At 52.9% G+C, this 27,148-nt stretch overlaps 1 protein-coding gene across 1 annotated transcript in view; it reads left to right on the plus strand.

Annotated features, from left to right (window-relative positions):
• Positions 1–27,148, plus strand: part of Ephb1 (EPH receptor B1) — a 108,431-nt gene that overhangs the window by 31,382 nt on the left and 49,901 nt on the right. The window contains exons 6-9 of the mRNA XM_013034659.1: positions 14,213–14,337; positions 18,888–19,050; positions 21,433–21,541; positions 21,970–22,034. Of these exons, the coding sequence (XP_012890113.1) occupies positions 14,213–14,337; positions 18,888–19,050; positions 21,433–21,541; positions 21,970–22,034 (462 nt within the window). The remainder of the gene's footprint in view (positions 1–14,212; positions 14,338–18,887; positions 19,051–21,432; positions 21,542–21,969; positions 22,035–27,148) is intronic.

Here is a 27,148-nt window from a genome sequence, read left to right on the forward strand (position 1 = left end):
CTGTGGCTCAAGTGGTAGAGTGCTCGCCTTGAGCAGAAGAGCTGAGGGACAGCGCCCAGGCCCAGAGGTCAAGCCCCACGACCAACAACAACAACAAAAAAAGCCATCTGTTTTTGGTCCCCAAGTACATGTTTAGATAGAGTGTGGTGATCTGCTTATGTCCTGGCGATCCACAGGTGTTGTCTTAAAAGTCCCACATCCACCAGATGAACCAGTGATCTTCCTCCTAGGGAAAAACAAAAACAAAACCCCTGGATGATGATGCTTACCACAAAGAATGCTTACCCCTCAAAGGAACCCAGAGAGACTCAGCCCCACTCAAAGCTGGCTGAACTTTGGAACCATCCATTCACTCAACGCCACCTTTATGACCACCTACCATGACAACAGCCCCCCCCCCGCCCCATCTCAGATCAGGAGGACCGGCGTGCTACCCAGGACTTGGGGGCTCCTTGGCCTCCCTCCATCTTGTGCCCGTGGATCTACTGGCCGGGGGCCGGTGGGTGGGATGGAGTCCCGTGCGATCGTTGGAGTCCTCACGGAGAAGACGAGTTGGGTTATGAACTAGCCGTCTCAAGTCTAATGCTCTTGGTATCCGGTTTCCGTTCTTCCCGTGGTCTCCCCTTTATCAGGGTCTTTCTACGTGGGGCTAGGTCGGGGTTCAACCCATACATCCTCCCCCGCCCCCCCTCCCCGGTATTTTTGAGACTTTCCTAGGTGGCCTGTCTCCTCCTCACCCCTCCCCTCCCCATTCCCCCCGCAATACCCCCCCCCATGGCTGTTCATGGGAACCACTCTGCGGTGCCCTAGCCTGCCCCCTGCTGGCAGGGGCTCCGCGAGGGGACCCCGGGCCCTGGGATGGCAGCTCTCTCTCTCCTCTGTCCACCCGCGTGCCAACCCCACGCCTGTCATTTTCCCAGCGCCATGCGCGCTGAACAGGCAGGAGCACCAGGGGTTTCTGAATGCGGCAATTAACAAAACAGTAATCAAGCTAAGTGTTTAATTTCAGAAAATTAACATCTTCTCCGAGCGGATGTGGAGGATGGAAGGGGTGAGGGGGAGGGGGGAAGGCACATCAGATGTTCTGGGTAAATAAAGGCAAAGGCTGGACCGCACGTGTTTTACCCCCGTGCGAGGGGGGTGAGTGTTTGCCAAGACCCCAGGCCTCAGGGATCAGTTTGCTTCTGAGAACAGTCAGGACAGAGCTATAGGACAGACAGACAGTCAGGACATGAGCGATAGGACTGAACACTGGAGTTTTGAAAGGATGCCTTTTTCTTTTTTCTATTTTTCTTTCTTTCTATTTCTCTCTTAACTCTTTTTCTTCCTCTCTACCTACCTTCCCTCCCTCCCTCTCCTCCCTCCATTCCTTTCTTCTTCCCTGCCTTCCCTCTCTCTTCCACCCCTCCCTCCCTTTCCTTTCTCCCTCCCTGCCCTTTCTCCCTCTCTTCCTCCCTCCCTCCTTCCTCTCTCCCTCCTTCCTTCCTCCCTCTCTCCCTCCCTTCCCTCCCTTCCTTCCTTCCCCCCCTTCCTCCTTCCCTTTTCTTCTTTAGGGTCATAAAGTTAGAACAAATACTCTCTCCACCCATAAGAGATCAGGAATAGAAGAGCCATGTCACACACCCTATAAGTTTATCTGCTTCTCCTCCCCCTCCCCAGTTCCAGTGAGGTGTGTTCTTCTGTGCCAGTCCAGTCTGTACCAGCACTAAAGGTAACAGTGAGATCCTGGGTGCACAGATGGTCCAAGGTTCCTGAGAGATCCTCCCTGGGAGAGACGAGATTCTCCTACACCCCTCCCCCCCCCGCGTCCCCTTAAACCAGCTAACTTCACAGTCGGGGGGGAAAGGGTGGTTTCACAATCCCACGGTGCCCCCCTCTGCAGGAAGAGGTTTGCATGTGGAGATGGAAGTCTGTGAGGAGGTGAGCCAGTCGTCCAAGCCCTCCTTGTAGGTAAACTGAGTCACGAGAGGATCAGAAAAAGAAAAGGCAAGGTCAGAAAGCAAACTCCAACAACCGACAGATTTTTATTCCAGGAGTGAAAACCTGAGAGGGACACCAAGAATCTTCCAGGCAGCCTGACTGACGGACGGACGGACAGACGGTGTTCTCTGACGGCCGAGGTCTCCTCTCATAGAGGGACAGAGGGCGGGGGACTCGCGTGTGGGAAAACCTCATTTCCCAGCACAGGCTGGGCATTAGCGCAGAGGGGACCACCGCAGACACGACCGGAGTTCTGTGAGATCCATGGCCCTGGGGTCGGTTGATAGGAGCAGACGCGGGAACCCAGCCTTCCATCTGGGGAGGGAGGAAGGAGGCGAATCACTGTGTTCAGCTGATGGTGTCAGCAGCAGGGCCGGCTGGCAGGCCACTCAGAGCCTCTTCTCCAGTTGAGCACCAGACAGTCACATCCAACCCAAGCTGCCCAGCGCCCTCATCACACACCGCCAGGGAAGGGTTGAGCAGCGTGAGGCGGGCGGAGGAGCACCAGCGTGTCTCACCTGACACCTGGGCCCTGGTGGTGGTCCCGTCCCCAGCACCTGCCTTCCCGACAAGCCCACCCTATCCTGCCCACCCGTGTCCTTCCAGAGCTTTTATCGCTGACGTCTAGATTTCTATCAAGCAGTCCCCAAATGCGGAGGGCTTGTCAAATACAGATGACCACCCTCCGTCCTCCCCCCATCCCCGCCTCCCCCCACCACCACATGCCATTTCCCCCTCCTCCAGGCCACCCCATTCCTGAGTCAGTAAAGCATCAGTGGGGTCGGGCTCAGAGTCTTCATTTCTCAACTAGCTCCCCCAGCCTTGAGAACCAGCAGGAGTCAGGTGGATGGTCCCAATCAGGAATGCACCCCCTCCCCCCGTGCCACTCAGACAGGCACACACAGGTGACACACACCTGTAATCCCAGACACCCAACTACGGGGGAAATGAAGGTCGGAAAAATCAAGGTCAGAGGCCAGCGACCGGGAAGAGGCAGAAGATGCCAGACCCTGCCTTAGAACCAAGCCTGCAATGCATGGACCTCTGTGGTCTAGTGTGCAGCTGAGACCCACCCAGCCCGGAAGCCCTCTTCCCCACTTCTCCTTGAGCTTCCTCACCCGATGGAGTACGGAGCCTGGGGCTGCCACAGGAGAACTCCTGCGTTCCCCAGGTGACTCCAGGAGGGCAGGGAAGGAGCAAGAAGATGCGGTCCCTTTCCCCGCTGCCCGCCACCCCCCATCTCAAGGCAAACTCTGCAGCCAAAGCAAGCAAGGAGCCACAATAAGGGAACACAATGAGAAAAATAATTAATTCTGCTTTTGTATTCATACCCAATCTCCAAACTAATTGCTTATTTGTTTAATCTACTTTGACCAGAAGTGTTACCGCACCAAAAATATTTAATGAGTCAGGCATCCTAATGTAAAATGCACGCATATTTGCGCAACGAAATGAATTTTTAGCAACCGAGAAAGAACTTGATCTGAGCCGGGCGCGGGTGGCGGCTCACATCTGGCATCCTAACTCCTCGGGACGCTGAGATCTGAGGATCGCGGTTCAAAGCCAGCCCAGGCAGGAACAGTCCATGAGACTCTTATCTCTAATGGACCACCAGAAATCCACAAGTGGCGCTGTGGCTCAAGTGGTAGAGCGCTCGCCTTAAGCAGAAGAGCTCAGGGACAGCGCCCAGGCCCTCAGTTCAAACTCCACTGCCCACAAATAAAGAAGAGTAAAGAAAAGACCTGCTCTCCAAGTAGAACCAACCCAGTAGTTCCCTCCCAGAATAGAAATGTCAGCGGAAACGCACGTCTTCTGTGTACACGCGGTTCTTCTGTACCATTGTTGCTCGCAGGCCTGCAGCGCTTAGCTGTTACCGCATTACAGATTTTGACTTTGGTCTATGGATGTGTCTGATGTGAAGAAGAAAACCACCACCACCACCAAAAGACCGGCCCCTCCCGGCGGCACTTCATACCCACGCTGGCCGGTCAGCCATCCCCTTGGCCTTCTAGATCCTTCCAGAAGGATCTGAGGCCCCAGTGGGTCTCCTGGAGACGTCTAGTTCTTATCCTCTGTTGCTTTCCAGAAGAAAACAGCAAGCAGGCTCTCTAGAGGAGTCACAGGAAACCCCTGCCTCCTTCAGCCTCCAGGGAGCCCTTCTATGTCTTCAAACCAGCCGGCTGCTCCCTTCCCAGCTTCCCCACCAAGAACGTGGTGAACATGTTTGTCCCCCTCAAAAGTGTCTTCATCCAGTGTGGGGGGAGAACTATGCCCAGTCACCGATTTACATAGGGTGAGCCCTCACCTCGGGACTCTGTTCCATCCTTGAAGAATGCCAGAGGCCTGGGGTTCATCTTCACTAAGCAAGATGGCGCACGCACGCGGTAAAAGCAGATGGCGGAGTCAGAAGAGGAGTTCGCTCCTTCCAACATCTGTGGGGCCCCGGACACCATCTTTCTTCCCGTTCCCAGGCCCAACACCGCAAACCCGCTGTCCCTGTTCTTCACAACTGAAAGACGGAACCCACTCACACCATCAACCTGCTGGGCGTCCAACTTACACAGAGCAGCGCCTATGCTGGCAAACACGGTTTCCCGAGTCTGGGATGTACGTGGCTCAGACTGGTGCAGCGGCATCCACTCTGTAGGCCGAAGCACCCCTCCATAGCGAAGGGTCAAGGAAAGCGACTCCCACTGCCGCACCCCCCCACACGCACACCGTGCATTGTTATGAGAAGAACAGCCCACCATGGATTCTTTTTTTTGGGGGGGGGTGGTCAAGTCGTGGGGCCTGAACTCTGGGCCTGGGCACTGTCCCTCAGCTCTTCAGCTCAAGGCTAGCGCTCTACCACTTGAGCCACAGCGCCACTTCCGGCTTTTTTTTTTCTTTTTGCTTATGTGGTGCTGAAGAATCGAACCCAGGGCCTCAGGCATGCAAGGCAAGCACTCTACCACTGAGCCACCTTCCCAGCCCCCCACCATGGATTCTCATAAAAGCGGCTTTTTCTGTGCGCCTCCCGGGAGATTTCAGACAATGAAGTTCCCTTAAACCAGAGAGACCATTTCTCCTCCAAGAGACTTGGGAGAGCTTCCGCGTGGGCTAAGGTGAACAGGAGTCGATCGTGACCCACGCACGTCTTCCTCAAGCTGTGACACACGTCCGGGTCCGCACAAAGCCGTCCCTGACATAATCCCCGCCGACAGCAGGGGGTCGCTGAAATCTAAACACGGCCATTTATTTATTTTGTATCTTCAGTCATTTCATTCCAACAGAAAGACTCAGCTCGGAGCGCACCTGCCTTCTCCCTCCATGACTTGTTTGTTTCTTTCAAATTCTTTGCGGCTACTTCTGACATCACAAAGAAAAAGCATCTTTTAGGAACAGGATAAGCCATACAGTCACGCCCTGGATTCTCAAATGGCCGGTGGTGAAGAGCTGAAAGAATTATTTTGACACCCCCCTTCCACTCCCCCCCCAAATCAATGGAGCGATTATGAAGCAATCTCCACTACGCCAAGATAAGGCTTTGGAATTTAGTCATTGTCCTTGAGAAAGACGTCTTTTTAAAAAATTCTAAAAAAAGGAGGTTAATTCATTCTCACCTTTTGGAATCTGAGCTGCGTAATTGCCGGGGAGCAGGATGGTCCCTTCCAGAATATCAAGACAACGAAATGATGAAGGGGAAAACTTGGACGCGCAGCTGTGGAACTAAAGGATGGAGAAATGTGTGGCCTATGGGATGCTGAGCTGTAACAGCACAGTCTCCTCACGTCTGGACTCCAGGGTCTAGATTTGGACTAACTTTTTTTTCTTTATTTTTTTTTTGCCATTCACGGGAACTCGAACTCAGAGCCCGGGCGCGCTTCCCGAGCTCTTTTGCTCCAGGCTGGCGCTCTGCCACTTTGAGCCACCGCGCCACTTCCTGCTTTCTGGTGTATCCCCTGGAGATCAGAGTCTCACGGACTTTCCTTGTCCGGGCCGGCTTTGAACCTCGATCCTCAGATCTCGGCCTCCTGTGTAGGTAGGATGACAGGCGTGAGCCGCCGGCGCCCGGCTTGACCTAACTCTTTGCCAGAGAATCACACCACCTTTCTAGACACTTGGCTGCGTCTCGTGAGATTGTGGCTCCCCAAGACCCTCTCTGGGGTCTTTAACAATGGGAGTCTGGCTGAGGATCGGGCTCCGTTGCCTCTGTCCACCACTGCCCGTGAGCACCCTCTTGTCACTGGTGGGTGGGGTGGGGGAGGTGGCTGGTCTCCGTGGATGCATAATCCTGGTCTCCGCTGTGTTTGGAACCCCGGTGGATTTCTCAGTGATCATTACTCTGGTTTGGATCCCGCCTGCCTCGTGCGATCATCTTTATTTCTCTTAAGATGGGGCTGCGGGGCGCTTTCCATGGTGTTTAGATTTCTTGAGTTGCCTCCGTTTCTGAACAACCATCTTTATGATGCCTTCGCCGTCTTCTTCCCAAATAGCCCTACGTGAATTCTTTCTCCTTACCTTTCCTTTAACAACAACAAAAAGCACCTGCATATGTTTCTTTGCTAAACTTGAATGATCTTGTGCTGTTTGTTTTATTTTTGGCGTTTTCCCTGCCGTCAGTGGTGGGATGTGTGATTGGGTGATGCGCCCCGCACTCGCGTCCAGAGCAGAGCCGGGGCCCCAAGAAACTCTCTCGTCCTTGGAGGAGGATGGAGCCAAGACGATGCTGGACCCGGACTGTCCGTTGAGATCCACATCCGGGTTGGAGAGGAGGCAGCCCGAGCGCTCTGGCTTTCTCCCCTGGGCTCATCCCATCCCAGCCGAGATAGGAAGCATCTGACCACCGCATCAGCGCCGTCGATCCCAGAGGCACGGACGGGAGTGACTGCCATCCACGGGCAAACTCCTCCCGCGTCCCCGAGCGGGGGAATTGGCTGCTGGGGGAGGTCCGGGTCCTCTGTAGCAATGGGGGACACGCGTGGATGTGGGTTGTTGGTCATCTCCGCAGCACACCGCCCTCGGAAGTCCCTGCAGCATCTGACCGCCCCCGACTCCAGGGTCTCTCAGCCCTCTGTCCGTCCCCGCCATGGTTACAGCGGGCCTGGCGTGGGATTTGACCAATAGGTGGGCTTTCGATTGATGGCCAAAAGGAAGCCAGGGAAACCTTCAGGCTATGAAGATTGACCTAATCTTCAGGATATGTCCTTCAGACAAAGTAGAGGAATGCACGTGACATCTTCATACATATGAACACTTTGTTGTTTTTGATGGTCGTGGGGCTTGAACTCCGGGCCTGGGCACTGTCCCTCGGCCCTTCAGCTCAAGGCTAGCGCTCTACCACTTGAGCCACAGCGCCACTTCTGGCTTTTCCTGTTTATGTGGTGCTGAGGAATCGAACCCAGGGCCTCATGGATGCAAGGCAAGCGCTCTACCACTGAGCCACCTTCCCAGCCCTGAATTATCTTTTGTAGAGGATGACGTTGCAAACAGGTATTCCTTCTTTTCTGTTGCCCTCAAAGTGGTTTCGGGAATGACCCCACTGAATCATTCAAAAGTACAGTACCTTCAGTATTGTAATTTCTGCACTTTCTCTTGCAGTTGGTTTTCTAGTTTGGTTCTGTTAAGTTCTGCTAAGATCCCACGTATCAACATTAATGTTTGTGTTTTCCTTAAAGACTTGTCTTATTCCTAAAAATGGTACGTTTTAGAGAGACTTCCGTGAGCTGCGGAGAAGAATGTCTCTTCTGTAGTCGATGGAATTGTCTCTGATAAGTTCACTTGATGTACCGTATGGTTTTCCATTGATGTTCCTTTATTGGGTTTTGGCCTGGATGACCTATTTATTGGTGAGAGCTGGGAATGAAAGTTTCCTCGTTGTGTCTTTTTGTTGTTGCTGTTGTTGTTGCTATAGCAAAATCTCTGAGTTAAAAAAAAAAAAAACCAGAAAGATAATTTACTCGTAGCTCACCATTTGAGGAGTCTCAGCCCTGGTTTGGCTAACTCCGTTTGTCAAGAACCTGTATTGCGCATACAGAAAGAATTAACCACAGGAGGGTGTGGGATGTAGGAAGGCTGTGTGACTCAGGGTGGCCAGAAAGCCGAGAGAAAGGAAGGGACAAGATACAGCCTTCGAAAACACAACCCAACCCCCCACACCCCCATTGACCTGTTTCCTTTAACCCATCCCCGATCCTTAGTGATGTCAATCTCTGATAAGGCCAGGATGATGATTCCATTCACGGAGCAATATGATGATGAGATCAGAGCCCTCGATCCCAGTCAACATCCGGCGTATTTACCAGTGTGGAACACCTGACATTTCTTCCCAGTGACATTTCATATCCAAACCACAACATCCTCGACTGTGGCAGTGGGATCTTTATATCTCTTTCTAGCCTGTAGTGTGTAAACTGCTCCCTCCTTCTCTCCTTCTCCATTTACCTATGGAGATATATAAATAGATAGATAGATAAGATGCATCTCAATATATCTCTCAACATACGTAAATATATTAAATATATACGCTAAGGTGTTTCCTTTATCAATATGTACGATACTGTTCTCGGTCTGATTCGTTACTTCTGAGTATAGCTCCATCTGCTTGCTTTTGGATTTCTCTCTGTGTGTGGAAGGGAGTCGTAGGGGCTCGAACCCAGAGCCTCGTGCTCTAAGTCAGTCACTCGCTACCACTTGAGCCAGGCCTCCAGTTCCTCTGTTTGCCTGGTGATAACTTCCCACATTGGTTCTCTTTCAGTCAGTGTGAGTATTTCTTTACCAGCGTGGAGGGTTTCTTGGAAGGAACAAAAAGTTGGGCCTCTCTCTTTTTTTTTTTGTTTTTCTTTCTCCAGCCAGTCAATCTGTCTTATCACGGGAGAATTAAAAGCCTCTACCTTCAGGGTTATTACCGAAAGATACCTGTTCAGTTCCTATCATATTGCTGTTCTGATGTCTGCTTTGTCTCCGTTTCTCATTTGCTTTTCTACTCTTAACGGTGAGATTTATTCTTTCCTGCGCTCTCGTGGCTGTGTTTATCTCCCTCTTCGGTGTCTAAGAGTCCTTTAAGTATCATCGACAACGCTGGCTTAGTGGCCATAAATTCCTTCAGCGCGTGCTTAACCTGGAAGGTCTTTATTCCTTCTTCTGATCTGCAGGGTAACTTTTCTGGCTTTGTAACCTATTTTCTCTCAGGGCTTGAGATACAGCATTTCTACCCGCTTCCCGGCCTTGAGCGGTTTTTCTTCTGCTAGGAAATCTGAGGGTTGCCTTTGTAAGTGAGTTGGTGCTTAGGTTTTGTGTGGCGTCCAGCGTTCTGTCTTTGCTCTGTCTTCCTGCTATTTGACTATTACATGACACGAGAGGGGTTTTCCAGTCAAGTCTATTCTAGACGCCTCCCCTGCCTGAAGTGTCTGTGTCTTCCCCAAGAGATGGGAAGTTTGGTCTTTTTCCAATCAAGTCTTGCGTTCACTCCCTCCCATGGATTCCGCTAGTGCATTCCAGGACTTGCAAAAGACGATCCTCTGCGTGGCTCACCACCCTGCGTTCCTGGTTTGTATTTTACCTGACTCAGCAGCAGCAGCGTACGTAGTTAGGCCTTCTGGGAACGTTTATCCAGTGCTTGTTGAACATTGGTTTTGTTGTTGTTATTTTGTTGTTGTTACTGACTTTTATTGATCATGGGGCTTGAACTCAGGGCCTGAGCGCCATTCTCTGACCTCTTTGGCTCAAGGCTAGTGCTCTACAGCTTTGAGCCACAGCACCACTTCTGGTTTTCTGGCGGGTTCATTGGCGATAAGAGTCTCATGGACTTTTCCTGCCCTGGCTGGCTTTGAACCGTGATCTTCAGATCTCAGCCTCTGGAGTAGCTAGGGTGACAGGCGGGAGCCACCGGCGCCCTGCTCAACGTTGGCTTTTAGGTAGGCGGTAACGTTCTCCAGGCTTTGATTCTATCTCATCGGTCTTTTCTTCCTCAGCCCCCTTTGCTCTCTTCAGTTCCTATACCTCAGAACCAATTCCATTCTGCTTGTACTCTGTCCATTTCTCTGCTTCCTCCATCTCTAAAATACTGATGGCTTCCAATTGTTTATTCCAATCTCGAGCTTACATATGCATAAGCCTTCTTAGCATCTACCCAGAGACATCTTAGGATGCTCAAACCCTAACAGATCCAAAGAGTAGAACACCTCATTTTACCTTCCGGACTTGTGTCTGCTTTCCCCTGATCTCAGTTGGTGGCAGCGCCACCATTCTGGTTGTTCAAGACAAAAAGCCCATCTCAGATCTATGTATAGAGACAAGATGCAGATGTTCGGCCACTTTTGGTGGGATTCATCCCACTAAAACTATTATCAAATCGAAAATATCACGTGTCAGAAAGTGCATTGAACACATCGGACTTATTTAATCTTACAGCATACAGAGCCAGTTGTTAAAACTTTTCATTTTATTTTACTTTACTCTCCAGTCCTGGGGCTTGAACTCAGGGCCCAGACACTGTCCTTTAGTCTGTTAGTGCTCAAGGCTAGTGCTCTACCCCTTGAGCCACAGCGCCACGGCTGGCTTTTTCTGAGTAGTTTACTGAAGGGAAGAGCCTCACGGACTTTCCTTGCCCAGGCTGGCTTCAAACCACGAACCTCAAACCTCAGCCTCTCGAGTAGCTAGGATGACAGGTGTGGGCCACCAGAGCCCCGCTAGTGAGTTTGTGTCCTAATGTGTAATTCATGTATTCGCTTATCGGATACCTATATCAAAAACAAACCTTACAGCAACACGGCACCCTGTAGATTACGACTTAGGCTCACACGTTCATAGCTGGTTGGGAGCTTGGTTGCTCCTTACTGCCGTCCAGCACTGAGAGCAGATACCACTAGGTTAGATGAAGATTTTTTTTTTTTAATTCCATATTAGAAGTGCAGCTTCTACTTCTACTGAATGAATGTAATTTTGATCACCATGGTAAAGTTAAAAAAAAAGATTAAAAATGAGAATTGAAATCAAACGATCTTAAATCAGAGACACGTGTCTATCCGCGATCTGACCACGTGCCCGCGTGCCTCCTTGCTCGCTTCCTAACCGCTCGTTTTCACTTCCACCCGGCTGGCGGCGTTGTCCCCGCCGCGGCAGCACAGATAACGGCGCCAGCGTGCAGGGCAGGCCGTCGCCGGCCTGCTGACACCCCCCAACGCCCCCCTCCATTTCCTGGGTTCACTCTGAGCAGAAGCCAGAGGCCGTGCCCCTGGGACCTCCTCTTCACCCCACGAGCGCTTCGACGCTCTCCGTTCTGATTCTTTCTTTCTCTCTCCGGATGTCTCTTCTTGAATGCTCTCCCCCAGATCCCCTGCTGGCTCTCACGCTCTTCCTCCTCCTCCTCTCTGGGCTCCTTCACCTTGCTCCTCAGGGAGACCCTGGCCGAGCATGCACGCTCCATGCTGGAGCATTCCAAATGTCCACCTGCTGCTCGGTCTGTCCTCTGTACGTAGGTTTTGACCTACTTTGTGATCTGCCACATTTAGATGCTTGAGTACGTCTAGAAGCCAGGCACCATTACGGTGGGGAGGGGAGGGGGCAGGACACCTTATTTTGCTCGCTCTCATCTAGAATGGCAACTGGCCCATGGAAGATGGACAGTAAATATATGTTTAATTAATTAATATAGCCCATAATCCTATGTTAGAGAGGGAAACTGCACTTGATGGCTGCGTCTGGGTCCAAAATGACCTCCGTTTTCTAGATTATAGGCTAAGCAACACTATGAAGGGGAAAATATATAGAGATATATTTATATCTACATATAAATATCTATATACCTAGATATCTATAGATAAATCTCTTTATAGATCTATATTCATATATAGATCTATATAGATATGAATAGATATATCTGTATCTTCAGATATATATAGATATACCTATATAGGTCTATATAGATATATCTATATCTGTAGACATCAGTAGATCTAGGTCTATATAGATAAATCTATATAGATATGTCTATCTACAGATCTAGATGTATTTATAGATATATGGATTTAGATCTATCTATACATATCTATAGATCTATATAGATGTAGATCTAGATGTAGATCTACAGATATATCTGTATCTGTAGTTATAAATATATCCATGGATATCTTCCCCTATAGATATATCCCAAAGCTGAACACCAGTTCTACAGGCATGCATAAGGATGGTTCTGTGTGACTGTGGCTTCAGAATTGAACCGTTGTAATGTATTCTTGCTCTACAAGCTGATGATCAGCATGAATAGATCTTCAGTACGGATGTCACAATTGATATTAGCTCTATCCTACTTTTCTAGCACAGGCAGTAAAAAGAGAGCTCTGGGCCCCATGTCTAAAAAGATTCAGATAAGCCAGCCACCCATAGTTCACGCCCGTCATCCTAGCTGCTCTGGAGGCTGAGATCTGAGGATCTCAGATCTCAGAGAACACGGACACCATTTGGACAAGAGCCACCTTTTGACTGAGGCATTTCATATTCACGGGAAGAAATGTTTATAATATCCAGCCAGTTCTTTCCTCTCTCTGTCTCTCTCTCTCTGTCTCTCTCTCGCTCTTTGTTGTTGGTTGTGGGGTTTGAACTCTGGGTCCAGCACTGTGCCCAGGCTGGCTTTGAACCGAGATCTCCTCAGATCTCAGCCTGTAGAGTAGCTAGGCTGACAGGTGTGAGCCACCGGGCACCTGTGTGTGTGTGTGTACGTGTGTGTGTGTGTGTGTACTGGTGCGTGGGGTTCGGGGCAGGCACCGTGTGTGTGTGTGTGCGTGTATGTACTGGTGCGTGGGGTTCGGGGCAGGTACGACACTCCCTGGAGTGTAGGAGCTCTGAGAAGAGCACTTCCACACCACCGTAGACCGCGTCTGAGCACCCTGACCACCCCCCCCCCCGCCAGTCCCAGAGGACGCTCTGTGGCTCCCAGGCTCTGTCATTCTGGGGTCCTGAAGGGGATCTGTTAGCTCCACTCGAGGATCGTAAATGTCACTCAGCCGCCGTTCCACCCCCACCCCCACCCCCGGCCGCCTGAGAAACCAGGGCTAAACGGAAGGAAGGGTCCAGGGCAGAGGTGCCCATACCACCCCATTGGCCACCCCCCCTCCTCCACACACACACACACACACACACACACAACCCTTGTGTCCTTGTGTGTTATTTCCAGACTGTTTCCGTACCGCTCACACCGGTGTGGAACTTGGGGGAAAAGTGATGACTTTGGGAAATAAATATTATTTCCAAATAGAGATTTCCTAATCAACTTGGAAGATATTGGGGGGCGATGGGTGGGGGGGGTTGTATTATCCTGTTTGCAAGTGTTGGCTTGGTGGATTGTTTCTTCATTTGTTTGTTTTTTTTTTTTTTGTCAGTCGTGGGGCCTGAACTCTGGGCCTGGGCGCTGTCCCTCAGCTCTTCAGCTCAAGGCTAGCATTCTACCGCTTGAGCCACAGCGCCACTTCCGGTTTTCTGGTGGTTTATTGGAGATAGGAGTCTCACAGTCTCTCCTGCCCGGGCTGGCTTTGAACCGCGATCCTCAGATCTCAGCCTCCTGAGTAGCTAGGATGACAGGCGTGAGCCGCCCCCGCCCCCCGCCAGTGTGGCTCGTTTGTAACACTTCCCCACAGCCGCCCGGGCGGGCGCGGGGTTTCTGTTCCTGTCTCCTTGAAGGACACCTTTGCTTCTCCTTTCGAAGGGCTTTTTTTGTTTTTTAAGTCTTACATGCAGGACCAGAAAGCAATGTTTGCTAGAACGTTCCTTTCTACTGCACCGTAATGCTGCAGCGGACGCTCTAGCTCTGCTGCCCTCGTCACTACCCTCTCCCGTCTCTGTAAGAGCTCCATCACCAATGCCACACCCAGATCCTTCCACCCAGAAACACCAGCAACTCCTCCCCCTCCTCCTCCTCCTCTTCCTTCTTCTTCTTCTGTTTTTCCCCCTATTCCTCCACCCCTGCTGGTTCTGGACACCTCTTTCTCCTCTCTGTCATGAACATACAACCATGGCAGCCTCTGTGTATTCCCCCGACCCCCAAGCGATCATTTTTCCCTCCTCTATCCTCCAAACACCATTCGGTCTGCAAAACCCACCAGCCATTCTTGCAGCTCCAGCTAGACTGAGGGGCGGGGGGACGGAAAGGTCAGAGTTCAAATAGGATGGCATCGCTCTCCCTACGTACAGCCGAAAGGCGGCCCCTTGGCCCGCGATGAGAGGCCCGCTCAGCGGCTGTTTCTCCCTCTCTCCACAGCCCCCTCCACCGTTCCCATCATGCACCAGGTCAGCGCCACCATGAGGAGCATCACACTGTCATGGCCACAGCCCGAGCAGCCCAATGGTATCATCCTGGACTACGAGATCCGGTACTACGAGAAGGTGAGCCGGGCCCCCGCTTGTAGGTTTGAATGACCTAGAACCCACTGTGTGTGAGTGTGTGTGTGAGTGTGTGTGTGTGTGTGTGTGCGTGTGCACACGTGCTTTTGTATAGGACAGCGATTTTAAGTTTGGGGGTCACGTGCCCTCCGTGTCAGTCTGTTTGTAGCTTGTTTGCGTGCAAAAAGAAAGGGAATGAACACATCACAGCTTTCGGAGCAGCAGTTGAGGAAGGGGCTGTGGCAGGACCCATGTGGGCCAAGAAAATGGCACCGAACCAGCCTGTCCACAAGGGATTCAGGGCCTCGCTTCCACCACGATGAGCTACAGAGTGTGCCGCAATCCTAGGAAAATACAGTGCTTTCTGTACTAACCGAACACACACACACTCACAGTGTGCTTAGCAGGTTTATTGATTGATTGCGTACCTAATATCTGGATGATTTCTGTCCTCAGGAGACGGACTTTTTTTTTTTTGCCAGGACCTGGGGCTTGAACTCAGGGCCTGGGCGCTGTCCCCGAGCCGCCCCGTGCTCCAGGCTAGTGCTCTACCACTTGAGCTTTTCGGCTTTTTCTGAGTAAGTTTAGCAGAGAGACGAGTCTCCCAGACTTTCCTGCCCGGGGCTGGCTTCAAACTGTGAGCCTCCACTCTCAGCCTCCTGAGTAGCTGTGATGATGGGATCACAGTCCACCGCAGAAAATACCACGGTTCCGGCTACGGACAGATAGACAGATGCTTCTGTCACCGTCACACAGCTGAGCAGGTGGCAGAGCGGGGGGAAGGGGTGGAATGTATTGGGGACCACCTGCTCCTTGTCTACCCACCGGCCCCCACAGGCTCCACTTCAGCAGGTAGAGCGGCACAAAGTCACGGGCTCAACACCAGACCCAGGATGGAAGCCACGTGACTTGTACCAATCAATGGGCCTTGGCTTACCACTGCCCAACCTGAGCTCTACTGTGAAATCCACACCACCGAGAGACTCAGCCCCCTCGCACTGTGAAAAGAGGAAGCCAGCTCATTAATCCCTGCCAGTCATTAGCACACGTGCAGGACACTCAGATGCCCCGCCCATGCCACTGAAATGCCCCAGATGCCCCGCCCATCTCGGGGGCCGAGCCTTCCTGACTGGGTTCCACAGAGCAGAGCGCTTCCCTTGGCGACCGAGATGTTCTGTCCGTGCCCTGGTTACCATTCAGCACGGAGCGGGAGACCTTTCTCCTTCACGTACAAAGCGCTCCGCGATGAAATTCACTATGTTTCCTTGACCACGTCCAACGTGACTTTTAAGGAAAAAGACCCTAGCCTGTGAAGTGTGTTCAAATAACCACAGTGAGAATTTGTCACACTATCCAATAGCTAGTCTGTTTCGGATACACATCTATATATCTATATCTATATATATACCTGAAATACATATACATATATATTATATATATTAGTTGGATCCTTAAAAAGAAGAGAAAAAAAAAGAAACACACTTAACCAGATATAGCTCCAATTTATAGACAATAAAGCAGAAAGGTTAAATGACCCAGCCATCTCCCTACAGGTCACCCCTTCCCCCCCCCCCCCACTAGGGAGTTCCAGAACAACCGACATTTTTTTCTTCTATTTTTTCCAGCGATAGAAACTTCTAGGCTCAATATAGCAGTGGCTACCGCTGCCATTGATGCCAAAGATCTCTAAATTAGTTTGGTCCTTAAGATCAGCCGGGCCCCGGTGGCTCACACCTCTCCTCCTAGCTACTCGGGAGGCTGAGATCTGAGGAATCGGCGGTTCAAAGCCAGCCCGGGCAGGAAAGTCCATGAGACTCTTACCTCCATTTAACCACCAGAAAACCGAAAGTGGCGCTGTGGCTCAAAGTAGTAGACCGCTCACCTTGAGTGAAAAAAAAAAAAAAAACATACAACAAACAAAAACTCCAGGACAGCACCCGGGTCCTGAGTTCAAGTCCCATAACTGACCAAATAAAAAAGAGCCGTTACGTCTTCATATTCAATCCAGGTCCTTGTAGCGAGGGGCCGCCGCAGGCCTGCCCCCCAGGCCCGCGGAATCCCGATCCTCAGAAAACGCAAATGTGAGTGGAATCCAGCCCACAACACGTCCCGGATTGCATCCAGAGTCACCTTGCCTTCATCCTCTGCCTCTTCCTCTTCCTCCCCTCCCGCTCCAAGCCCAGCTCAGGGGGGAGGGCAGTCACGGGCAATGCCAGCACAGGGGGCATGTCCCGGCCCCCGGGAGCGCTGTATCTAGAACACAGGGAAGCTGGCCCACTGGGCCGCCACTTCCCAGCAGCTCATTAATGGAGAGCTCAGATGCTACCGAGCTAGTGACACATCTCCCCCCCCCCCAGCTTCTCCTCACTGGCATCCAGCCCCATTCATCATCCGCTCTTGTTTACTGTCTGGTAGCACTTTTCACTCCTGGTGTCAACGCTTGTAGGCAAACCCGGGGAAGGGCCATCTACATCTGCTCTCCGCTGTCTTAATGATGAAGTGTTTGCATCTCACAGGGCACTTCGCAAAAAGCGGTCCAGGCTCAGCTGGGTTGGCTTAGATGGGGGGGAGGGGGGACAGTTACCCCCTTTTAAGTGTCAAGATCATTTTTCCCCCCTCTCATAGAAACCCATTTGGACCGTGGCACTATCTTGTGCTCGGCTGATGGGTTTAAATAACTGGACTGCAGCATGCCATTGGCTCGTTCACTTAGCACGGAGGTGTGGGAGGGCCTGTATGGGGGCCGGGGTGGGGGGCGGCGGGGAATGGAGGGCTAAGGGAGACGGAACGTTGGCCAGCCCTTACCAGCCACACACCCCGACTCTGATTAGATGATCAACCAGTCACAAGCAACCCGGCCAATCACTCAGACTCATCTGCCGGGAGCTGATGGATGAGTTTGTGGGCAGCCAGGACCGATCCTCGTTTTAATCACTCGACTTCCTCCCGAATGTATAGACCGTCCGGAGACTGCGGGCTGACGCGAGGTCCTGGCGATCCAAATGCCAGTATATCAGAGCATGATGGTTTTGGGGTTTGTTTTTAAAGTAAAAGCTACTGAGCCAGTGCTTGGTCTGTCTCGAAGGGGTGCCTGGTCCTCCACCCATCTTATTCCCAGCAGTGCCCTGCTCGCTTGTGTCCTGGGAACTGTATTCTTCATGGCAAGGGGGTGGCCAGAGGTGATTTTCCCAGTTTGGAAATCTTGGGTCTCCGGGATATCAAACTAGTGATGAACCGAATCGTCGAGGCGACCCTTTCTCCGTGGTGAACCGATTTCTTTCTGCCGACCTGGCCCAGCAGCAGTGGGGCTGGGGACTCCTTACTGCTCGGGTAGACCAGATGATGGGCGGACAGTCTACCCCCTGGCAGTCTCTTAAAGGGCCAGCATGTAGTGACGATGGGTCTTTTCCTCACTTTTGACTGTCGGCCAGAGGTGGCCCTGAACCCGTGTCCTCTGACGCGGTGTGTGAATTACAGAAGGACCCCTCTGGGTCCCCGAATTTGAGCGTTCTCTTGTGTGTGCTACTCTCCCCCCTCTTCCCCCTCCCCCTCTCTCCCAGGGTCCTTGGATCGGATCTCCTTCAAAATACGGGCTCGTGTCCCATGCCCACTGTCGTCCAATCAATGTTGTGTCAACTCCTGTTCATTTTCCAATCCACCCGTGTAGCTCAGAAGTGTGTGTGTGTGTGTGTGTGAGAGAGAGAGAGAGAGAGAGAGAGAGCACACCTCCCTTTGTATTCACACTCAAGTACAGCATCCAGGAATACTCTCGAATCACCCATTTAACCGCCTGTCTGGCTCACTGACTGACTCACAGATGGATCACAGATATGGATGCACACCAGGCCACCCTGGCACAGGCAAAGCGCTGAAAATGAGCGTTTCTACCCGGGCGCTGGTGGCTCACCCCTGCAACTCTCACTGTCCTGTGATCTCAGGAGGCTGAGACCTGAGGATCTTGGTATGAAGCCAGCCTACCCGGAAACTCTGTGAGACTCTGGCCTCCAGTGAACCACCAGACAGCCAGAAAGTGGAGCTATGGCTCAAAGTGTGTAGAGCGCTTGCCTTGAGCAAAGAGGAGCTCAGGGACAGTTCCTAGGCCCTGAGTTCAAGCCCCCGGACTGGCAAAACTAAACCAAACAACAACAACAAGCCGCCATATTCCTATCAAGTCTGTGCACCCCAGAGGGTCCATAAATGAATGGGCCTACAGAGGTCAGAGTGGAAAGCACAGGAAAGAGGCAGACGGGAAGGGACAGCAGGTGGCTGCCATAGCGGGGAGGCTGAAGAGAAGGGGTGCGCTCCTCTTGGATGTGGGCTCGGGCGTGCAGACAAAAGTGTGTGTGTGTATGTGTGTGCGGGGGACCGTCTACAACGCCATTGGCTGTGTGGGCAGAGCAGAGACAAGGCCAACCAAGAGGGAGACCAGTTCTCATAGATCTGTCAGGACCAAGGGCTGGCTGAGCATCCGGGGTAGCGCCGGCCGGCCTGGCGTGGTTGATACGGCCCTGGGGAGCTGGCCGGTGACAAACTTCCTCCCACTCTTCTGCTAGGAGCACAACGAGTTCAACTCCTCCATGGCCAGGAGCCAGACCAACACGGCCCGCATCGACGGGCTGCGGCCGGGCATGGTGTACGTGGTCCAGGTGCGCGCCCGGACCGTGGCCGGCTACGGGAAGTTCAGCGGCAAGATGTGCTTCCAGACACTGACCGACGGTGAGGCCCCGCAGCGGGGGAGGACGGGTCCTTTATTCATCCCCACCCCTGGTTAGAGCTGTGCTCCCTAGACCTCAAAACTCCCTTCTTCATCAACCCCGATGATCTGATCTCCCAGCAGCCTTTGCGCCATGCCCAGGTGCACCTTTCTTCTCCATAGTTGGTGCATTCATTTATCTAGCACATACCTACCTATCTGCATTCATGCTTTCATTTATCCATCCATCCATCCCTTCCTTCCTTCCTTCTTTAGGAGCCATTTGCAGAGAGCTTTTCCCAATGTGAGTCTTATTTCCTGACGCCTCCCAAGTCGGAAGTCTTTTTTTTTTTTCCTTTTGTTAACTTACAAAGGGGGATTTTTTTTTTTAAAGCTGTTTTCACATAGAGTTCTATTTTAGGCCGCTGCTGATAGACTGGGTACCTGATAAGACTTTTATATTGACTCACACTTTTTTTTTTAAGTACTTGGCATTTGTGGTTTTGGTTTTTTTGTTTTTTTAATGCTGATTAGAGAACATCTAAAAATCCAATGCGCCTAATTCCAAGAGCAGCCGGTGATGGTGGATGTTTTGCTGGTATCACGTCTGACCGGGAAACACTGACAGCTGATCTCTCCCAGCCGCTCACCTGGCCGCTTTGCCCCCTTTATCTCTAGAGCATTAACAGCCGCACCCCATTCTGAGTTTATCTGGGGCACATTCTTTCTCTTTCCCCCTTATATTCCGAGGAGGGTAAGAAGAGGCGTAAGAACGGTGAGCCGGTTCCTTGAGATTAATAATGGCTCCTGGGGAAGGGAAGAGCGCAGAACCATCTGCTTTTCCCCAAAGGACCGAGTCCCCTCATTCACCGTCCAGATTTATAGGCACTGTGGCACAAGGAATACTAGGTGGGGTTCAAAGCCCCAAACTCTCCAACCTGCTCTGTGCGGCTGGTCTCCCTTGGCAGTTCTATTAGACAAATCAAGAATTGCTCCCAAGAAAGCTATTCCTTTTTCTTTTTTCCTTTGCATTTGACAGTGAAGTTTCCGCAGACCCCAGAGAGAGCCGTGGTAAGCGGCCAAACTGAGGAGCCTCTGTCTTCATGACGGACGCTCACACGGGGGTGGCGATCCCGTTTGCCGGGGCTTACCCAGGCCTGGCTGCAGCCCACGGAGGAAAGTCTGAGGGCTGAGCGGTGGTCCACGGCGGATGGCAGGGTCAGGGGGTCTGCCTGTGTGGTCCCCACTCATGGTCACTGCCCACACTCAGGACTGGTGACCGCCACGTCGATCCAGGCCACAGGCCCGCTCTTGGCCAGCGTGCTGACATTTGACTTGGCACGGGCTGCTTTTGATGCCGGTGGGGTTTCACGTGGCTTCGTAAGGTTTCCTTAAACAGATGGGACTGATCTGATAAAGACAGTGTGAAGGACTCAATGGTTGTCATTTGTCATCTTCCTCCTCCTCCTCCTTCCTCTTCTTCCTCCTCCTCCTCCTTCCTCTTCTTCCTCCTCCTCCTCTTCCTCCTTCCTCTTCCTCCTCCTCTTTTTCCTCCTCCTCCTGCTTTTCCTCTTCCTCCTCTTCCTGCTCTTCTTTTTCCCCCTCCTCTTCCTCTTTCTGCTCTTTTCCCCCTCCCCCCTCCTCCTTTCCCTCCTTTTCCCTCCTCCTCCTGCTTTTCCTCTTTCTCTTCCTCCTTCTGCTCTTCTTCTTCCCCCTCCTCTTCCTCTCCCCCCTCCCCTTCTCTTCCTCTCCCCCTCTTCCGTCTTTTCCTCTTCTCTTTTTCCTCCTTGTCCTGCTTTTACTCTTCCTCCTCTTCCACCTTCCGCCCTTCTTCCTCTTCCCCCTCATCCTCTTTTTCTTTCCCCTCTCCTCTTCCCCTCTCCCATCCCCCCCTGCAGAGAGGAACTCGATCCGCCCTTCATTCTCAGAACCCAGCTGTCCACGCTGCTCAGTTTCCGCAGCTGTTGTTGTCATTTAGAGTTGGTTGTCGTTGGTCTTTGCTGGTGACTTAAAGATGACTCTCCGTGCCAGGCGCCCGAGGCTCACACCCGTCATCCCAGCCACTCAGGAGGCTGAGAGCTGAGGATCACGGGTCAAACCCAGCCCCACCGTGCACCGAATCCTCCCCGCTCCAGCCCCGTGAGAATATTATCTCCAGTGAACCACCAGAAAAGCAAAGCCAGACATGAAGGTGTGGCCCAAGTGGCTGGTAGCACGCCAGCCACGGAGGCGGGGGTGGGGGGGAGAAAGCTAAGGGCCAACACCCAGAGCCCTGAGTTCAGAAAGGCCAGAGCTTACTCTTGGCTCTGGTCCGGAGGCGGAGCGTGGTGCACATTACGGCGTCGGGCTTCGGAGTGGAGGAAGGAGGCGCAGGCGGGAGGCTCACTGCCGCTTCTCTCCCCTAGACGATTACAAGTCGGAGCTGAGGGAGCAGCTGCCCCTGATCGCGGGCTCGGCGGCCGCTGGGGTGGTGTTCATCGTCTCGCTGGTGGCCATCTCTATCGTCTGCAGCAGGTGGGCCGTCCCCCGGGACCCCTCTGATCCTGGGGACTCCCCCCCCCCCGCCCCGTCCCAGCCCAGGCTCTAGGCCCGCAGCCACTGGCAGACGGCGGGCGGGCGGGAGGGGAGGCCAACGGGAATGAGCCCTGCACAGGCACCAGCCTGAAGGCCTAACGAACGTTGAATGCTGTTGGTTAGCGCCGTGAGCCCCATGCTGGCTGCTTCCCCAATGGCCAGCGCTCTTGTAAGCTTATACCAGGCCTCGACTTGAAGGCAGAATGTATCTGTCCAAGGGAATGGGCGCAGGGGGGAGGGTGCTCCGCCAGAAAGCTGGCCGGGGCAGGAGTGGAATGTAAACACCCCCCAGGGTGAGCCCATCCGTGGGCCTTGACATCTGGATAGAGCACCCCGAGTTGAACCCCCCCCCTTCTGTGTATCTGCAGGAAACGGGCTTACAGCAAAGAGGCCGTGTACAGCGATAAACTCCAGCATTACAGCACGGGCCGAGGTGAGTAGGAATCTCACACACACACACACACACACACACACAGAGCCAGAACCAGCAGGCTAGCGTGCACAGAGATCCGTGCAGCAGACCAGCAGCCGGTCCAGCCACCCAGGGCCCTCGTGGTCGCTCCCGTCCCTGCAGGTTTCCCCATCTTGCCGTGTGTCCTTCCCGGGGTACTCGTTGGACTCCTAATGGGCTGGATTACCTTCTGCAAGGACAAGCCCCATCTGGAACTCTAAGGGTTAAAAAAAAAAACACCCACAGATTGGGTTTAGCAAAGTCAATGAATCCTGAAAATCAGACTCAGTGGGGGAAAGAAAGATGGAGGGTTCTCCGCGAAGGCCATCTGCCTTATCTTATCCAATTGAGCGGCTGGGGGGAATGTGCTCACCCAACTCACAGATAAGCCGCAGTACAGGAACGGGGGAATTGAAAGATGCCGAGAGCCCGCGGAGGCTCCGAGCGCCCGCCGGAATGTCTCCCCAAGTGTTTGCTTCTTAAACTGTGCCCGTTCAAAGTTGGCCTTATTACCCTGTCCTCCCGTGCTCTCGGTTCTGTGTTTGTTTGTTTGTTTTTTAAATAACCTGTGGATGAAGTGGGTTTTTTCTTTATAGCGACAATTTCTCTCCCAGGTACATCATTACATCATAAAGCTCTGTGCCCCAGTCATTCCTTCCTCCGTATGGCAGATGGTTTTGCAAGCTCCCAAATAGGTCCTCCCGCCCCTGTCCCCCCGTCTCCCCGCATGCTCAGACCCGTCCAGCGGACTGGCTCACGCTGTTTTGTTGTTGTTTCCTTGGTCGGTCACAGGGCTTGAACTCCAGGTCTCTGAGCTTCTTTTGCTCAAAGGCGAGCGCTCTACCACTTGGAGCCACCACGCCACTCCCGGTTTTCTGGTAGTTTCTTGTCCGGGCTGGCTTTGAACCACGATCCTCAGATCTCAGCCTCCTGAGTAGCTAGGATGACAGGCGTGAGCCATGGGCGCCCGGCTCTCACTCTATTTCTAAGTCGCTCCTTCTGGATCTCACAGAAGGCCCCCGGGATCTGTCCTAGCACTCTGGGGATCTGCCCTCTGGCAGTCTTCCTTGGTAAGGAAAATCTCAGCTCTCCCCCCGGCACACACACACACACACATATACCCCCTACTCCATCCGCAGTGTTCTCCCCTTTCTTCCCGATCGTTTGACAGGAGACCATGAGCCAGAGAAACAGATCCCAGACCCACACACATGGGCAAAGCCTGTCCTCACCCGATTGCGTTTCCTAGGAGCAAAAATGGACTCTGTTGGCCAAAGTTCTCACGGACCAGATTATTTCCTTTATCCCAGGCCGCCTGAGACGGGAAAGTGATGTTGTTCATAGCTGTCGCTGGGCCTTCAAGGAATCTATGTTGTAGCAAGACAGTAGCTGGTTCGAGCTACTCAAAGGGCATTCTGCAGCTGTGGCTCTCAGTCTCCAAGGACGGGTGATCCATACCCTCCTCTTCCCCCTGGGTCATCCTACAGCCATCCTGCCCCACCCCCTGGTCTCCAGTAGATGGAAACGCATGTGCAAGAGTCCTGTGGCCAGCGGGGGGAGGGGGGGGGGGGCAGGGGGAGCAGGGTGCCGGGGAAGAGCAGCCCCAGCGCCGACCCCCGACGTCCTGGTTGGTTTTGGTGAATCTCCCCCCTGGGCTCTACTCTAGAAAGCGGAAGGCTGGGGAATTCCTGGTGGTGGATGTGTGCGCCCGTCATGGCACCCAGAGTTGCCCCTGGGTGGTTGGGACCAGCGATCACAGGCTCTGAGAAAGTGTGCTGCCTCCCCTTCCCTGACCGGTTTGGGGGGGGTGCAGAGTGGGGGGGACAGAGCTGAGAACATAATGAAGTCTCCAGGCCCTGCGTCCTGCCTCCACCACAGGCCTGGAAGGACCCCCCCCCCTCCAAGTCGGTTTGGAAAGAGACCGTACCCAAACCAAGAGCCAGGGTCCTGGGTTCAAGGCTGGAGGACGGCAGCAATCACATGCCTTCCCGGTCCGTCCCTTAGAACACGATGGCTGATCCAAACTTCACCTAGACAGGGTGATCTGGCAGGCCAGGCCAGGCCAGGCTGAGTAACCTCTCAGAACGTGATCGTCGACTGGACGTCGGGAAATGCAGTCGGGGAGGGGGCGTGGCTCGTGGAACTTCTTCGGGCGCCACGTGTGTTGTAGTGAGGGGTGTGCCTGCCTGCCTGATGCTCGGAGTTGAGTGGGGTGTGTCCGGGGCCCCGTGACTCGGGGATAACGGGGAGTTGTGAGTGAGCGAAGGGCCTTCAGAGAGCAGCTTCCTGACGAAATGGCTTGTGTGGAGAGGCCACCACAGGGCCACTTGCTCAGGTTTTGATGGAAGACAGCCCAAACAAATGGACGATGTACCCAAAGACTTCAGAGGGCAGCCCCTGCTCTTCAGGCCGGGGCTAGAGGAGAGCAGGGCAGGGAGAAGGCGGGAGTGGGCTGTAGGCTTCATCTTGGAGATATCTATGTCTGTCTGTCTAGCTAGCTAGCTAGCTAGATATAAAATAGTCTCCTGAGGGAAAATATTGTTAACCAGATACAGATTTTTGTCTCCATCTGAAAAGAAAGTGAGTGAGTAGTTCCTTCAGGCAGGAAGGGAGGCCCTAGTGCTAACCGGCGTCCCTGTTCAACCTCTCGTTTGTGTTATTGTTTTGCTTTTTGTTTTTAACTTGGTGAGTTGGACGGCCGCCGAGCGCCGAGCGCTGCTGCTGCTGGAGTTTGTAGGTAACAGTTGGGAAGCAGAACTAACACCGTCAAAAGACGGAATCAAAATTCAGAACCAGCCAGCAGCTTTGAATGCTAATTTGAAATCTGCAAGACGGGAATGGTAGCGGGATAAATCTGGAACCTAGTGTTTAGGTTCAAACCAAAAAAAAAAAAAAAAAAGAAGGGAAAAAAAAAAGGGAAACGAAACAGTGCAAAGAGGAGGCTGAGTCCCAATTCATTCATCTGAGGGGGGAAAAAATCTTGTTATTTAGTTGAGCAAACGCTCAACATCACGACCAAAAGATCCTGCTCCTAATAACACTTGAGCAAGGACTCGTATGAAATGCTTCCCCTACACGGAATCAGCCCCAAGACTAAGTTTCACATTTAAAAAACAATTTTTTTTTTAAACGCAAAGCCTTGGAGAGGACAGGTAATCTGCTGGGTGAGAATGAATGATTTGAACGTCCAAGTTTCAGACGTCCGGGTCTGTCTGCCGGGGTGGGTCCCTGACGAAGGTTCAGCTCAGACATCCTGTGTGCTGGGAAGGACACTCCTAGAATGACCATCTGAGCCCCGGGGCTTCCCGTTCCCCTGTCCTGAGGAGAGTGGCCTGTCTGTCTGAAGAATGACAAGTCCCAATCCATCAGGAAGGGGACTTGGAACGGCCAGTGTGTGGGGCTGAAGGGACTCAGGCAGGGATCGGGGAGCCATGATCAAACGTGAACCAGTCTTGGCAAAGGAAATGGCCGTGTTTCGTGAGGTCCAATGTGACCTGGGGCGTAAGGCCACAAAAGGCCGAGTCTGATTCTGTGTCTACACCCCCCACACACACACTTACTGGGCGCTGTTCTGCTGAGTATTTCCTCTCCATCGAAGATGGAGTGGAGAAGAGCCTAATGGGCTCCTTCTGAGAAGCTGTCCCCTGGGGTCCTGGGAATCCCCGCCCCCCTGCCCCGCACCCCCGCAGTCCACCTGGCTCTTCCCCACGCCCCTGAACCTGTGATCAGCTGTGTCCCCTCCATCCCCCTCGGTCCCCAGCTGTCCAGGGTATTGATTTTGCATACTCCCAAGCATGAGGGGCCTGCAGAGGGGCGGCCACCTTCCCCCTTTTAACCCCCCTCCGCCCTAAAACCAAGACAAGCACCTGCAGGCGGTGGGGAGAGCAGACGTGCCTACAGCCACATCCGCTCTGCCCAGCTCCCTCCCGGCCACTGTCCAGGGACCTCACTGGTTTTCTCGATGGTTCTCACGAGACTTCCAGCGTCCCCGCCCACCCCACCCCACCCCACCCCACCGCTCATCCTGGACGCTTCCTTTTGGAAAATAACCCTGACCCGCTGAGACCAGGGCCTCTGACAATGGGAGGGAGTCTCCTCTGCTTCTAGAACTTCTCCGCGTCCTCCTGGAGAGCCCCAGAGGGCAGCTAGACCGATTCTCTCCAAGCCTTAAGACATGGAAAGCCGTGGTTCGTGTTTAAGAGTTGCAGATTCTCCTGTGAATGCAGCCTCTCTCTCTCTCTCTCTCTCTCTCTCTCTCTCTCTGTCTCTCTGTCTCTCTCTGTCTCTCTCTCTCGCTCCCCCCACCCTCTGTCCCTTTCTCTGGCTCTTTCTCTTGGTTATACACGCTGTGTCCCCAGCCACCTTCGTGACCCCAGCACACTTGAGTTGGTCGTGAGGCCCAAGGGCTACGTGTGCAAATTACACCCGTCACAGAAATGAGTCCATGAGATGATTGTAAAAAATCGAAGAGGATTTTTTTCCCCCTTTTCTCAAGACACTTAGCCACCAGAAGTTCAAATCCCTAAAGACCACTCCTGGGCCTGTGATAGGGGGATATGGCGGCTATCGATACCAAAATTAATAGCAGACAGTTTACACTAGCCATGGTGTGAAACACTGTACCGATGAGTATGAAAAACAAACCTGCCTTGCGTTATGGAGATGCACCCCATCTGATATGATGATGGCTGCCACCAACAATATTTCCCCAACACTGGGCGCATGAGTACATCCCCCCAGCTCCGTCTCCCCGCTTTTGGCTCTACCCGGCTCTGCCACCGACTTGTTTCCTTGTTCACTGTCTGGTGATTCATCGCACTAAATACCGTTTTCCTGATAATTAAAAACTGCTCACTGGCAAGTGGCGCAGGAGCAAGCTTGATGTGGGATGTAGACAGAAACACGGCGAGCCAGAAGACAAATGACCTGTTCCGGCTAGCCGTGGCATTTTTCTCCTCCTCCTCCTCCTCCTCCTTCCCCCCTTCCTCTCCTTCCCTCCCTCCTCTTCCCTCCCTCCCTCCCTCCCCCTTCCTTCCTTCCTTCTTTCCTTCCTTCCTTCCTTCCTTCCTTCCTTCCTTCCTTCCTTCCTTCCTTCC

This window comes from Dipodomys ordii, unplaced genomic scaffold (genome assembly GCF_000151885.1).
Source record: "Dipodomys ordii isolate 6190 unplaced genomic scaffold, Dord_2.0 Scaffold193, whole genome shotgun sequence".
Lineage (NCBI taxonomy): Eukaryota > Metazoa > Chordata > Mammalia > Rodentia > Heteromyidae > Dipodomys > Dipodomys ordii.